Below are 16040 nucleotides of genomic sequence, written 5' to 3'. Positions count from 1 at the left end.
TTGCAGACCACGCATAGTTGAAGAACTGTCAAAAGTTCTTCACTACATAAAAAGAAATTGCATAAAAAGAAATCAGAAAAAGAAAGTTTGTTGAGTGTGTGGCGAAAGCAATAAAATGTAGAACAAAAGCCCTTCAAGTTGTCTTGAAAGTAATTTTAAAATCTCGTCCCGTCTCATTCTCGTCAGCTCAATATCATGTTGCCTCTCATTGTGAGAGTTTTAAGTAACGCAATACCACTAGTAAGCAGACTAACAATCAAGCTAACCCATGACATAGAATCAGCAGACAGTTATGTAGCCTCTCTAAACTGTAGCCTCTGGTTGCTGGTGGTAGCTGATGTGATTAATCCTCTGCTGCTGTAGCCCATCTGCTCCAGGTTCCAAACGTTGTGCCATCGCAGTACATCATGAGTTTATAAAACCCAGATCAGCCCATCTCACACCAATAACCATGCTGCATAAACAGTCACATGAACTCCCTTTCTTCCTCATTCTGACGCATGCTTTGAACTTTCTACTGAACATATAAACCAGTTTAAACTGTAAAGTTGTGCGAGTTTTGTATATGAGAGAGTGAATCAGGTGGATTGTTCAGAAAATATTATAACCTACAAGTGAATATTATGATCTGAACCACAACTGGTTAAATCTTGGTGAGGGTCAGAGACACGATGGAACAGAAATATCCTGTAGCTTCAAGAAAAAAAGCTTTTTTGGGCTATGAGGAATAAAGTCTTTAAAAACATACAAAAATTATGAGGAGAATTAATTTAAACCACATAGTAAAGTATTTGGGGATTTTTTTAATTTAACCTTCATCTATTCAAGTGAGTTTATTGAGAGTCAGCTCTCATTTAAAAATAAAGAGCTACATAATAAAAAGAGGCATCAGCACATAGTGTGTGCAAGTGTGCCATGTATTTTATTTGAGGCGTTGTGGGGGCCATTTTCCTGACACATATGAAGTTGTGGGGACAACTACTTCTTGTGGGGACCGATGCCTGGTCTCCACAAATGGAAATGCTGCTTTTGGTTTAGAGATTAGGATTTAGGACTAAGGTGTGAGTAAAATTTGCTCAGGTTTAGAGTGAGGTATGTAATGGTTGGGATTAGGGGTAGGCTGTAGAAATGAATGAAAGTCAATGGAAAGTTCCTGCACAGATAGAGTGCCAAACATGTGCATGTGTGTGTGTATTTAACAATAAAAGACAGTTTAATGACCCCCATCCAATGAGTTATGTCTTTGGTTATTCCTAACAGTGAAGATAAAAAAACAAACTCACACACACAGGCGAACGCCCACAACCACACGTGCGTATCCACACAGACGAGTTTATTGATGGAGGTGTTTGATGGTCGTTTCTATCGAGACTGTCAGTTGTCAGTCGGGCGTGGGTGTGTGTGTGTGTGTGAGTGTGTGTTTAAGCTGTGCAGAGAAGCAGATGTTGTATAAACTGAGTTAATCTGAGGGTTCTGCTCTCTTCAGTGCTGAAGAAACTCGTAACACTTTATTCACACTAAAACCTTCAACATGTTTCTTTGTTTTTGTGTTTCTGGTTCAGACCTCGGGTCCTTGGCTCCTACATGAAGGACTGGGGAGGGAAAATTAAGAACATCTTTGGGGCAACCCCATGGCCATTTATGGTCATCTACATCTAGCCCTGTGCGTTTCCTGTTACCAGGCACATGGACTTCTAATATTCAGATTTAATAATAATAATAATGAACCGAATAATGAACCATACACAAATAGATTTCAAACACCTACAGATCAGACAGATTTCTTCTATCTGTGGTTCTTTTGTTCAAGTTAAAAATGAGTAAAGACAAAATTTAGTTTTCTGCCCAGAAAATCCAGATCGGTGTTTCCCTATGTGAAAAAGTAATTACAACTTTTGAAATCATAAACTATGGATAGTCACATTGTTGGACAGCTGAGTTCAATTACATTAAAAGACAGCAAGGAAAGAATACAGCCTGACCCGGAAAATCAAGAAATCACGTAAACAGAACCTGCTTGTCAGCCTAAAGGCTAAAAGGCTAAAAGATTGACCAACTTAGCAATATGTGAAAAAAATATTTCTCCAAGAACATTAAGTTGCTGTGCCATGCTTGGAGGCAGCAACTTCCTTTAAGCATAAGTGGTTATTGGCAACAAGTATTTCTACGACTATAATCAAGACTTTTTTTTTTAGCTATTGAGCGGTAGATCTGCTGATGGTCTGTGGGTCATTGTTCTGTCCAGTAAAACCACTCAACTGAAGCCTAAGGCAGCAACTGAAGGAGGGACATTCTCCATGGATAGTTTAAGGTCTCTGTTACAGCTGACATTCTCTTTTCTCTGCTATGCCTGTGGTTTGGTAAAGATGTATTATCTCTGGTATTCCAATGAGTTCTGTGCTTCTGTTTGAGCTGAGAGCCCAGCCAACGTGAAATGGGTATTTGTGTTCTTCTGGTCAACAGAACAACACAAATTTATACATAAAAAAAAAAAAAAAATGTATAAATGGTAATGGTATTTATTTCTACATTAAAAAACATCTTTTCTTAAAAAGATGTTTTCTAAAAAAGATCTTAAACATTAAAAAACATCTTTTTTAATGTATAAAAAAGGTTTTTTTACACATTAAACAAACCTTTGGAATTCTCCCCATCGTGTGTTTGCCCCATCAAGTTCACATCCAACTTTGATTGGATGTGAAGTGAATAACTCCAGATGTCTTTCTTTTCCAGACACTTTACGTAATCCGGTTCTAAGTATGTGATTTCTTGATTCTACAGGTTATCAGGCCTGGATTTGACTGGTGAAATTCACTTAGTTTGAGAATTACTTGGTTAAACATTGCTAATTCACAATTCAGAAAAGGGCAGCTATTTTTCCACTTTGGTCAGATTGGTTTGGCTATTTTTGTTTCGTTCATGAATAAAATCCTCATTGAGGGACTACTTTTTCAATTTATAATAAATTTTTGTCCGAGTGTAGGGAGTCACTCTATCTCTTTTTCATTCTATTCCATCAAATCTCCTGAAAACTGTCTGACAATCTGAAACACACAAGATCAAGAAAAAAACCCAAGATACCTGTAGGGAGTCGACCACACAATCGCTGAAGTGCAGACAAGCTCACCTGGGCTACGTCTTCAAAGTCATCGTGTCTTTTCTGCAGGGCTCGGGCTCGATGGAGGGATTTCCCAACACCTGTGTGTTTGCTGAGGAAAGCTTCCCCGTGGTTTTCTATCCAGTCCAAAACCTGCACAATACGGAACACGCACTTTTATTTAGATCATTTCCCAACACAAAGTCACCAGGAACCCCAGGTGTAAAGAGATGCACACATTCCAGACAGTTTAACACTTGTGTAATCTTAACATTCTGTTTTCTCCCCATGTCCTGTGGGTCAAAAATGACCAGCTCCATCAGAGCCCCAAAGTAAAGCAGTTTAAGTGAATTTTAAAGCCAAAATGTATTTTGCATGATAGAAACAATTGGTTATTCATCAACTCAACTCAATTTAATTCATTTTTATTATGTATTTTTTGCTACACAAATCACCAGTGAACAGTATTACCACAAACCAGCTGAAATTTTACACAGTAAAAGTTTAGTATCACAGTTATAGAAATGTGAAGTAATTAAAATGTATTCTTCTATATTATAAAAACACTTCTCTAATAAAACAACAAAATGTTGCTTGATTTTGTGAATAATTTTCAACATCAACTCTAATGTTGAACATTTTATGTTGAGCATCTCTGTACTCTCTTTCAAATTTCCATTATTCCTTTTTTTTACATTTCCTTTAGGGGGCGCTATAGTCAATCATCTACCTTTGAGTCACTCTATCTCTTTTTCATTCTACTCCATCAAATCTCCTGAGTTTGGAAGCTTTCCCATGGAGGTAACAGGAATTTAAAGGAAATTTGATGGAATTTATTGGAGTATACATTAAAAAAAGTCTTTGATTTGAAATATTGAAAGTTGTAATTTAACAACGCTAGTTGGACAATAAATGTCTTTATCATAATCTTAAATAAAACACCCACATTTCATGCCAGTGCACTTCACTTTGTCAGTGTGTTTGTTCGTTTCTACAGATGTGGCAGAGAAATGACGCTCTGGCAGCTGAAGGAGGAACAGCTTATCCTGCTCTCTCTCGTCCTTACTGAAAACTTTCCCTGTGAGTTATTTTTAAAGTCACAGTTTTTATAGTTATATTTGCATTATCTACATCATAACTGGATTACTTCAAACCTAAGGACTGTGGAATTTTCTTACTTTTATTTTTACCTCACTTTTCTTCAACTCCCAAGTTGAACCAGGACAAAATGCCTCCGGCAGACTCCAGGGACATCAGCAGTATTATACAACTTCAGTTTACAGAAACGAAGATTCAACGGCTGGAGGTGAACTTTGAGATATACATTACCTGTGGAAATGAAACAACTCTTCCTGAAATCAACGGAGAGGTCGTACGCCCCGCAGCAAGCAGCTCACCCTGGAACGCTCAGGGTGCCAAGCAGAAGCAAAAGTCTCACACTGCGGATCCTAAGAGACGACTAACAGGGAGAACCCCTCACCTGGACGAATCAGCGTGGCTGGCTCTGATCCGAAACCCACCTTCAACTTCAACACCTGCTCCGCCAAAGAAAAATACACAAGCAGCTGGACCAGCCCGAGCCTCAAAACATTCTGATTCCATTGGAATCCCACTGAAAAACAGACTTTTTGCACTTCAGCCTGACACTCTGAATGAAACCTCACCTTCAAACATCAACAATGAGGCAAGACCAACACATCCATGGACATGATAAATACATGGCTTGTTCTGCCAGCTCAGTGACCTCCACTGATAACCTCTGGATCTATTGGCAGCGCTGTCACCTTTTTGGAAGAGGCGGACGCAATCTAAATAAATATGGGATAAAGCTACACACTGTAAACCTTTTTCATTTTATCAACAAGGACAACAATGTGATCGTCGCTTCAGAAGACGTCTGGCTCAAGGATGTCTGACTAGGATGGAACCCTCCGCATGTCAGGAGAAAACTATTCCAAAATAAGCTGATATAACATCGACTGGAGACGGAGCGACTGGTTCCCGTCCTCCTTCCCTCCTCCTTCTCTGCTCCCCCACTCATTCACTGCATTCACAAGATAACTATGAAGAAATGTCTTCTGGACCAGAGTTTCTCAAATTTACAGATGGAATAAATCAACAGTTTTGCCTCGGCACGTCTCTCCTTAGCACTCATGTAGCAGACCTCACTACATTTAAGCCACCTGCCTCTGACTTCCCAGAGGATCCACCACTCTGTGTTTCTGAGGTCTGAAGACGGGGTCCACATATTATCTTTACACCCATCTTCTTCCAGAATGCGTCTGGCCCCCCGGCACTGCAAAACAGGATATTACCTGTCCCGACCAACACAAACATTTTTTTACAAAATACAGCGGTTTTAATTCAAACCTCAGACTGCCTAAAGGAACCTCAGACTGATGAATTATTGGCCACCAAGTCACTTAAACTAGCTCTTTTAAATACCAGAAATACCAGATCTCTCTGTGCTAAAGCTCTATTAATTAATGATTTTGCCACTGAGTGTAATATTGAAGTTTTGTTTCTGACAGAAACATGGCTGAATGACAACAATGAACCGATCGTACTAATTGAATCTGCACCTCCTAACTACAATTTTTTTAAATGAGAATAGAAAATATAAAAAAGGAGGAGGCGTGGCTTCAACATTTAAGAATACCATAAATTGCAGTAAAATCTCTTTGGGTCACTTCACCTCTTTTGAGTATCTTGGAATTGAGGTTGGTGTCAAACAAACTTTGACACTAACTTTATACAAAACTCCAACATACCGGTACGTGGAAAATTTCTTTGCTGACTTGAATGAGCTTCTATTTCTCATATAAATTGATTATGATTGTTTGATAATTGTGGGTGATTTCAACATTCATGTTAACAAGCAAGAGGGACAAAAAGCTCTTTAATTTATAAGAGAATTTTGGTCTAACACAACATATCAAACAAGCAACACACACTCAAGGACAAACACTTCACCTGGTTATCAGTAAGGGTGTGAATATTTCCAATGTTATTGTTTATGAAACGTAATCAATTACAAATTTAATGATGACACTTGACTTAATGTAATGTTTGACTGTTGATTCTATTTTGCATGACTTTGTGTTTCTGTGTTTGTTATGATGTAAAACACTCTGAAATGCCATGATGCTGAAATGTGCTATAGAAATAAAATTTGATTGATTGATTGATTGATTGATTGATTGATTGATTGATTGATTGATTGATTGATTGATTGATTGATTGATTGATTGATTCTTAGGATTTGGCTGATGAAGCTGAACTCAGCTCTGTGTGTTAATCATAACACACACACAGCCAATTATGTGCTGAATGAGACATTTATAGAAGGAACATTTTTACTCATTTTTGAAAGTGAGGGGTTTTTTAATCTTATTTGTAGGTGTCACGACCGTCTTTCCTTTCACACTTACAGCTGTCAAACATCCCCACTGAGTCCCGCCTCCGTCCAGCCCACCCGCCTGAACTCTCTTTGGTTCTCGTGCATTGGATGATCAGCTGACCATACAATCTCCCTCTCCACAGGACCACATCCCTGATCCGTTCTGGGTTCATGAAGAAGCAGAGTGACATGGAGAGCTCAGTGTGAGGTAGGAGGCCAGCTGACTGCAGCTGGACTCTAAAACAACATTACTTGTTCTGTCTCGGCTTAACTCTGCTCCTCTCCAGGGTCACATTTATCCTGCACTGTTACAAGTCAGGCTGGAACAACTTTGTTTCACTGATTTATATATTCTAGTGGCATGAAGTTTCTTTCTCACTTCTTAACTTGACTGACTTTCTGTGCACGTTTCTCCTTGCATCTCCCTGGGGTCTGGTAGGAAGTGAAGCATGACAAGTAGAACGGGCCATGCTCTGCTGACAGCTCTGCTCTCTGTTTCAGCCAGTGGCTTTGTCTTTAACAGCCACTCTCTGAGCTCTTATAATAATGTCACCAAGGTGCCAAAATCAGAACACTCATCTCTACATTTTTAGTTTGGAGCTGAGTGACCTGATTCTGGATCCTAATTCGACAAACACTACAGAATGAACAAATATTATGGAATGAAAATGACAGCAGCGGCAGCGTTGACATGTGGTGTTTCTGGCCTGCAGATCACACTGGACACACGCCACTAAGACTAAAAGGAACAAATCTGCAGTTTGTGCTGAAAAAAACCTCACATAAGTAAGAATAAATGCAGAAATAAATAAATGCCTGAATAAATAGGCATATGATTAATTAGCTTCTTTATTTAATCACCTGTGCAATAATTACAGTATTTAATTAGTCATTCATCCTCCTGGGATTTAGCAAGTTTTTCATGGGAGCTGTCCATAATCTCAATTCCTTTATATTATTTTTAACTTTGGGTATGAAGCATTCTTGATACAGGAGTAATACTAGTATTAAAATGTAATATTTTAAATGTTTAAATCATTGTATGAAAAGTAATTAATTTTCATTATAAAACTTGGAATAACATGATCACATTAGATTGCAAGAAATAATAAATATTGATGAATAAATAATTATTTTCATTATACAATACCTTTTATCATAAGACCTGGGAGAAAAGGTTCTAATACATCACAGTAAAAGAGTCCAGTTGTATTGGAAACATTGCAGCACAGACACCAGCGGGGCGGTCCATCATGTTTTTGTATTAAAAGATGTTAAGTTGACAAGAAATGTAAAAATATTACTGGGTAAGGTTATATGTTAACATATGATTTGCTATTTAAACCCACAACTATGGAGTCTTCTAAACAATAAATAAAAAAAATATATAATTAAAATAAATTTCAATTATTTGCACTTCTGTTAAATCCAAATTAAGTCAGCAGCTCCTTAGCCTGAGGAGCATCTAGTGAGGCAATTTAACATGCTACTGGTGCCCAGCAGGGTCAGAAAATGTTAAGACAACATTAAGTCTGAAAAGAGTTGATCTTCTTATGAAACATTTTTACTGGAATCAACATCAACCTTTGAAAATAATCTGGTGTTCTGCTGCTCGCATCTCCTACTGAATACATCAAACTGTTTTACATCACTTCATATGAAGAACCTCTTCTGGAAGAACACATTCCAGCAATCAGTAATACATGATTGTACGTGGTTGTCATTACCTCATATTCGCATTACACCCCTCACTCTCGTCCACTCCACCTAATCACAGACACTCTTCTGACTCTAAATACAGCTGTGATATTAAATCTGGAGCTCCTGAATATCCACAGAGGCTTCAGGAATGTGGCCTGACACGTCTCCAAGCCTCTCGCTCTGTGTCTGTGTGGGATGAGCAGCAGTAGCAGCGCAGCAGACAGCGTTTTATCTCAGGAATTTTTACATTAAACAGGGAGCAGACAGAAGGAGAGGACAGCAGGGATGAATGAACGCACCGTGCTGATGCTCATCTGTTTTGGACTGGTAACATCTACACACCACCACATGCTTACACACAGCATGACATGATCCAAGTGGGTCAGCACAAGGTCCAACTCAGGAGAGTGAAACCACGGGCGAGAGCTTTTCGGCTCTCTCGCACCGAAAGGGCCAGCTGATTGGCCCAATCAACAATTACAGCGGTATTCAAAATAATAGCAGGACAACATCTCTAACCAGATCAATAACTGTAACTGGGGGAGATTATATTTCTACATGTAATCTACAATTATTTACCAGTAGGTGTAGTAGAGCTATAGAAAACTCAACAGCCATGACATGAATTCTGCTGATTCTGTGCAATTAAACCATAAATAAATGAGGTGTGTTCCAAATAAAAACAAAGTGGAGTTTAATCATTGGCCAGACATTCATTCTGTGAACAAACAGCAGTCAGACAGTCAAACAGGTGAAAAAGACAACAAATGTTGTTCAGACTGGTTGGAGTGCCTTACTGGGAAAGTTAGAGTTAAATGGTTCAGTCCAAGTACTGTTTAGAACAGCAGCAATCTTTGAGTCAAAGGCTGACTGCAGAGGAGAGCAGACATACAGAAGTTCAGAAAATGAGTGGCTGAGCAGTTAAAATGAAGAGAAACCAAAACCACAAAGACATGGCAGTAAAAGGAAAACTACCACTGTGGTGGATCAGTGAATAGCAAAAAGTCCAAAACTGAGCCAATGATTAGCTCCAAAGTGATCAAGGAAGGTCAACACTATAGCAATGTAAGAATTAGAAGCTGAGTTTTGCTCAGCTTCTAACTAGAAACCTCTGGAAACCTTAGCTTGATGTAAGACAATAACATGGGCTAGAGAGATAAGAGTTCCCCTAAAGAGTACCAATGAAAGTATGATTGCTCTATTTGGGTCTGAGATCAGCAGACAGTTTTTCCATCAAACACTGAACTCAAGCAACAGAACACTGTGAAGGTCATGTTGCTTTTTACCTAAGAGGAAATTCTCTGATCTTAGTTCCAGACCAACAAGAACTAACATGAAGTTACCAGCTGAATCTCTGAAAACCTGGGAGGTATCATCTAATATTTACATGCTTCTCAGGCAGAACCATGAGCTGCAGAGGAACTGTGGCATCGTCCACTAGTCCTGGAATAGAATGCAGGAGGCAGAACCCGGTTGACACCATGCATCACAAGAGTGAATCAGTTTCCAGAAACAGGACTTATGCCACTAAATATGAGTCCAGTGATTGATGTTGCACAAATGCATGAGTTTACACAGTAAATGTTGGAGTTTGGAATGAAAAATCCAGACCTTTAACTTTCCCTGACTGTGTCAAGTAAAAAGCACATTAACATTGTCCTTTATGTTGGTGACTGAGAGTTTTGTGAGTGTATACCTGCTGCACATCTTGCTGGAACACACACAGCTGCAGCCGCTGGTGCAGTCGGACCTTTCGATGTTGCCAAATGTTCTCCAGACGGCGCTGATGGTGAAGAACCTCATGCACCACATCCAGGATGCAGTGAACCTGAGCGGTTACACCAACTGGTTTAGATTATATGTAAATATACTCAAAGGTGATCTGCTACTGATCCGATCCACTGACCGCTTTGGAGTAATTAGCCGTGGCTGTGAGGGAGTCGGAGTTGACTGGACTCAGAGGTCTCTGCAGCACATCCAGCAGAGCTTTCCCATCCTGACTCACCTGGACATGGAAACAGATGTGTTCCACAGACATGACACCGCTCACACACAGAAAGGAAAAACACTGAACTGTCATGTTTAGGGGAGTGAGGATGTCTTGTTGCATGACAAATATCTCTTGTTATAAAATTTATCTCAAGAAGTGCTACCTGATCGATGTTTGGTTGTGACTTTGGTGACGTAGACCTAAGCATCGGATAGTTTGTGTGTGTGTGGGTTTGTGTGTGTGTGTGTGTTTTGGTGGACCTGCTTTTTGTGACTGAAGCTCTTGTTATGAAGTAAGACAGGAATAAGTGTTTGGTTTGCCCTTCAGTGGTTGGCAGACATGATTCATAAGAGTGCTTTTTGAGCTGGCAGACGTGATTTGGTCACATCACTTTTAGAAAAGTCTCTGCACTTCAACATGTGCTCAGAAGAAAGAAGTGGCAACAGACCAGATCTGAACAAGTAGGAAACATTATGTAAGTGTTCACTGCTAACAATGCTAAAGTTCCACAGCTTGATCTTTGAAGGGTAACTAAAGGGTAATTGCGCCATTTTTTCGATAACTTTGGACTACATTTGATCCTGATGTCATCAAAATAGAAAATACTAAACACTGATCAACCCTGGATTGTTTAATTTTTTTGCTGAACCAGGAGAAGTAACTAAGGTAAAGATTTTTTTACAGTATGTAGACATATTATTTCCATTAAAAGTCATGTGTAGTTTCCTTCATTTACCTCGTTAAGAAGAGACATCAAATCCAGACAAGAAACCATTTTTATGCGACTCCTACAACCAACAATGCATATATATATATATATATATATATATATATATATATATATATATATATATATATATATATATATATATATATATATATATATATATATATATATATATATATATATATATATATATATATATATATATATACAGACCTATCTTTTTATAGATAAGCATAAACTGAGCAACAGCCTGTCTAAAGATAAAACAGCAGACGGCAGCAAAGAACAGGGAAGAGTGGGAGTGCTCCAGAACTAAATTTAGTGGAGTGTTTTCAGACAGCTTGAAGGGTCAGTGCAGCGGCTGATCATTGCCGCCCTGTTATCACAGCCAATCACAGACTGCAATACTGACAGAATATTACTGTTCTCCATCACCTAAAAACATGGTGTTTGCATAGAAAAAAAATGGCACCTTTGCGGTATGTTGAGAAAGTCATTTCCAGTGTGTTTTATAAGAAGACGTGGTACTTTGGCATCTGGTAGCTTGCAGTTCCTGAGCAGCAGCTGGACATTAAATTGTGTTTGTATACATTTATGATAAAGACATTAAAGAAAACAAGCTTCTATGACCAGCAGTGGAGCAATGACTCCGTCTGTTGCTCATAAGCAATTTGAAGGGTCTTACCTCGGTGTAAGCCTGGGTCACCTGCTCATACAGGCTCTGGTGCCGATGGATGGCGATCTCCAGCTCCTGCATCTCCGACGGCAACCCGCCCTCGCTGCACACTTTACACCAGGTCTCCACCTCAGACAGGAACTGAGGACCCAGATTAAAGCCTTAAATTATCCATGCATGTGTGTTTGTTGAACTCTATGTCGTCTTTAAAAGGTTCAGCACGCCATTGAACGCAGACTGGTCTTTTCAGGATCTAATTAGTTGGAATTCAAAAAGAATAGTTGGGGTACAGGATTTTTCTCTAACTATTTGCACCCCTCACAACAGTGGTTAAGCACAACCCACCTAATGAGGTCTTAGTCCTCAGCGTGGTCATCGCAGGTTCGATTCCCAGCCTGATGACTTTTGCCACGTCTTCCGCCTTCTCTTATTGGCCTCTTTTCTGTCTGACTACTCTCAAATAAATGTTACTAAAGTCAACAAAACCTTAAAAAGGAATGGAACATGCTGTATCTAATGACAAGAATATTCAAAACATTCTATGTAATAATTTATTTGGTTTCGAGTTGTGATTCTCTTCTTGTGAGTCTGTGTTCTAACATGTTGTCCTTTCTGTAGTCTCACTCGTCTGATGTTTCTCCTCTTTTATCTCCTCTTCACCCAAACATACACTAGAATAAAATGTCAAGAGCCCAGCAGGAATCAAACAGTCCCATCAGTTGCCATGTCAACCTTCCAGGAATCACCAATGAAGTACTTTCATCTATTAAATATAATCAAGCAGTAAAAAATGTCCCACTTTCATATAATATTCTGGACACGTGTTTGCAGAAAAGAGCCTTGGTGATTGGAGAGTTAGATATTAGCAGCTTGTTTGCGAAAGAAGCGGTTCCAGCTCTGATGTAGGAGCCATTACATCAGTTTAAGAAACTTTCTATGTGTTCCATAAACACAGCTGAGTCGCTGTTTTTCTTGCCAGACGTCAATAATCCCTCACACAGTTCAGACCTCACCTGCTCAGCCTTCTGATGAAAGACGGAGGACATGGCGAGGATGGTCGAGCGTTCATCAAGTGCAGCAGCAAAACTTTTCCAGTCCTGATCCAGCTGACTGGAGATCTGCTTGATCTGCGTGGAAGCATAGTGGCCAGCCTCAGCCAGCCGGCTCGCCACTGACATGATTCTGTTGATGTTTACGTAGGCATTCTGGGAAGAACATTTTTAACATTTCTATGTCATCTTCATACATTCAGGGTCAAATTTTAGGAGAAAAAAGGGAAGCTTGTGACGATGTCCTACCATAGAGTTCATGGCAAAGTGGTTGTGCTGTGTCTGCAGCTCCACAGCATGCTGGTAACTGCGACCGATCTCTGTGTGGCTCTGCAGAAACACCTCCTTGTTGTGGCTGATCCAGTCGAACATCTGCACAGACACACAAACCCACACACACAGGACTATGTTTGTGCACTTCCAACAGATATGAATGGAGTCTAAAGGCCTGCAAGCAAAGAAGAAACAATGTAAAAACCGTAGAGAAGAAGTGGAGAAACAATGGGAAAACACTGGAGAAGGAATGAAAAAACTCTGGGGTAGTACTAGAGAAATAGTTGGACAGAATTGGAAAAACCTGGAGAAAAACTCTAGAAGACATGGAATTCAGATGTTACTGGTTTTATGTAACTGTTCTATGTTCAAATTGCTACTTTAAATTAAGTTTTTATGTTTAACATTAGCAATTTTCATTGCATTTACATAATAAGATATGTTGAAACAACTCAATCTAAGTGAGTTAATCAAACTTAATCCTGTCAACTTTAAATTTAATAGGTATTTATCCGAATGAATGTTGTCCCTAGTTGCTTTCTGTATGGAACTGCATATCTGCTGAGTTCATCATGCAAACTACAGCTCAGTCCAACACTCTTAACAAAGGCTATAAATGGCATCAGGGAACAGCATGGAGAGCTTTGTTGTGGTCACCGTGAGGGGCAGTGTCAGAAAGGACCGGAGCTTCTTAAAGAGCTAGAAACCAGTTTGAAGGCAACACATACAGCTATGATGTGAAGTCAATTTTGTCTTAAGTTATTTTTTATTTATGCAGCAGTTTAATAACAACTGGAGGTAACATAATTACTTGATTGTGCAATAAAATGGCTCTACCTATTAGATCCTACTGTGGTGGCCTTTGTTTATTTTAATCTGCTAGGAAAGGAGGTTGAGAGACAGGGGGAAGTCAAAGGTCAACGGGCCAGAACCACAACAAGAACTGAGATCTCAATACATTGGTTGCACATTTTACCCCAGGGCTATGCTCACGCTCCCATAATACTCTCCCTTTAAGGAACCATTGGGAAGACACTAATGAAGAATTAAGGAAGCACATGGGAAAAGCAGGACAATACTGCAAAAGCCCCAGGAAAACAAAGAAGATGAAGAATTACTAGGGGAAACAGTGAGGAAACATTAAGATAACATTAAGGAGATACTGGGGAAACACTTGGGAAATTCTGGGGAAACACTGAGGAAGGACCAATGAAACACTGGGGAAACAGTGGAAAATTAGTGAACTGGCAGTGGAAGAAGTATTGGGGGTTGTGTGATCTTATTTTAGCTCATAAATCACAGAGGAAAACACTGGGGAAACACTGGACACAAATGACTCCTCAATTCAATCAGCTCTCTAGGAGAGCTGGTCCATGATGAGACATTTCAGATTCTTGCTCATAACATGTAAAGTATTCCCAGGCAATTGCTGTGACTCATCAGGCATGTCTGCAGGGCAGATGGTGCTACAGTAACTGTGGTCTGAACAAGAGAAACAAAAGAAAACCACAACATAAACCTCTTTTCAATTAGAGACAAACGCCACTATACGTCAGTCTTTTGACAGAGAGGGGGAGATGGTTATGGTTCAGTATATTTGCCTATGTTACCATAGCAATGAAACTAACCGTCAGGGCTGATCGGTGATCCCCAGCTGGATAGGAGCAGTTAGTCCCTCAGTGTTAACTGGTGTTAGCACCTGCACAGTCTCTCAGTGTGACAATGTGAAGCAAAGCAGCCGTTTCTCCTGCCTGTTTGCTTTCCAGTAAATATTTACCATGGCTGCATGTACACCAGGTCAGCTGACGCCTGTCTGTCTGTGGAGATGTGCGTCTGACACATTCAAAACACAAACACACTCCTTCTACATAAACTTCTCATAGATTTCCATTATAATATTGTGTCAGGTCTCAATTATCACCAGTCTACAGCAGAATGTGAACAGCTCTGAAGTGCAGCAGACGGCAGCCATCTCTGCTCCTAAAGGTTTCATGACTTCTTCATGTATGAGTTAAGTTTCAGAGACTATTTAGGCCAAAACGTCAATTTATAATTTATAATTAATCTGAAATATTCCAGAATGATGTTTCCTTTTGACGTAATTGACAATACTACCTTTGTGTCATCTCTAAAAGTGATGAAAAGCTCCAATGTAAATTTGGATCCAGTGCTTAGTTAAATTGTTGACCAAAGACTCACTTTCTCAGCATCCTGCTCAAAGAGGCGCAGCTGGAAGCACTGGTCCAGTTTCAGCTTCCTGACGTGCCACATCTGATGGAGGTGCTGCCTTGTGGAGTGGAGCTTATCGAGCAGACTGGCCACCTGTCAAAAGCAAAACGCTACATTTCAGCAATTCTTTCCAAAAACTGTCTCCAATAGACTCAGTGGGTGGTTTAGTGCTGATTCCAATATCTGTAAATGTGCAGGATGCTGGTTGGGAAAGTAGAGAGCACAATTATATTGACACTAACTACAAACCTATTTAAGCATAAATTTGTGTATCCAGACATTTCATTACTCTGTTGACCAAAGACTGAAATGATGCAAGTTGTTGGACGTAATACTTATTTTTATTCCGACGTACAGGAGGTGTTGCATGTTAAGGTGGGTTAATGGTGAATGGTGGTTTTTACCATTATTGTGTCATGACAAGATTATTTCTAAAGAGGCTGTATTATCATCGGAAACACCCAGGAAACCTAAAATAAACAATGAACCATACATACATTTGGTTTCAAAGCAGGCACGTTATTATAGAACACACTTTCCAGAAAAAAAAAAGTTCTTTCAGCTACGCCCACTAAAACAAGAGGACAACCACCATATATGGGTGAAGACAATGTGTAGCCTTTCACTGTATGTCTGCAGACTGTTTTCAAGGCAATAACATATTTCTGACTGCAATATGTTGAATTGTTACCAGCTGCTTACAGATCATCTCTTCCTGATGTGTAGATGAGCCGCATAAATACAATCTTCTTTGGTTCCATCGGGGTTTAAACCTCTTTTCCATAAATGTAGCAATATCTTCTTTATTTCTATACATCTTTTTCTATTCAGTGAGATTGGAATAAAAAAGCAATATACAATAGAATCAAGTGCTTAAAAGGTTTAAAGGAATTACCAA

The 16040-nt window shown here is 39.5% G+C and overlaps 1 protein-coding gene across 3 annotated transcripts in view; it reads right to left on the bottom strand.

Moving 5' to 3' along the window:
• Positions 1-16040, bottom strand: part of kalrna (kalirin RhoGEF kinase a) — a 141991-nt gene that overhangs the window by 84094 nt on the left and 41857 nt on the right. For all 3 annotated transcript variants that reach the window (XR_006372045.1, XM_044130993.1, XM_044130994.1), the window contains exons 8-14: positions 15113-15235; positions 12890-13012; positions 12605-12796; positions 11601-11732; positions 10105-10203; positions 9895-10026; positions 3128-3250 (exon numbers count right to left, since the gene is read on the bottom strand). Coding sequence is in view for 2 of the 3 variants with exons in the window: in XM_044130993.1 (XP_043986928.1) it covers positions 3128-3250; positions 9895-10026; positions 10105-10203; positions 11601-11732; positions 12605-12796; positions 12890-13012; positions 15113-15235 (924 nt within the window). In the remaining variant the exon portion in view is untranslated. The remainder of the gene's footprint in view (positions 1-3127; positions 3251-9894; positions 10027-10104; positions 10204-11600; positions 11733-12604; positions 12797-12889; positions 13013-15112; positions 15236-16040) is intronic.

This window comes from Gambusia affinis, linkage group LG11 (genome assembly GCF_019740435.1).
Source record: "Gambusia affinis linkage group LG11, SWU_Gaff_1.0, whole genome shotgun sequence".
Lineage (NCBI taxonomy): Eukaryota > Metazoa > Chordata > Actinopteri > Cyprinodontiformes > Poeciliidae > Gambusia > Gambusia affinis.
Note: the sequence above shows the minus strand (reverse complement) of the source record. Positions and strands in the feature narration are given on the sequence as shown.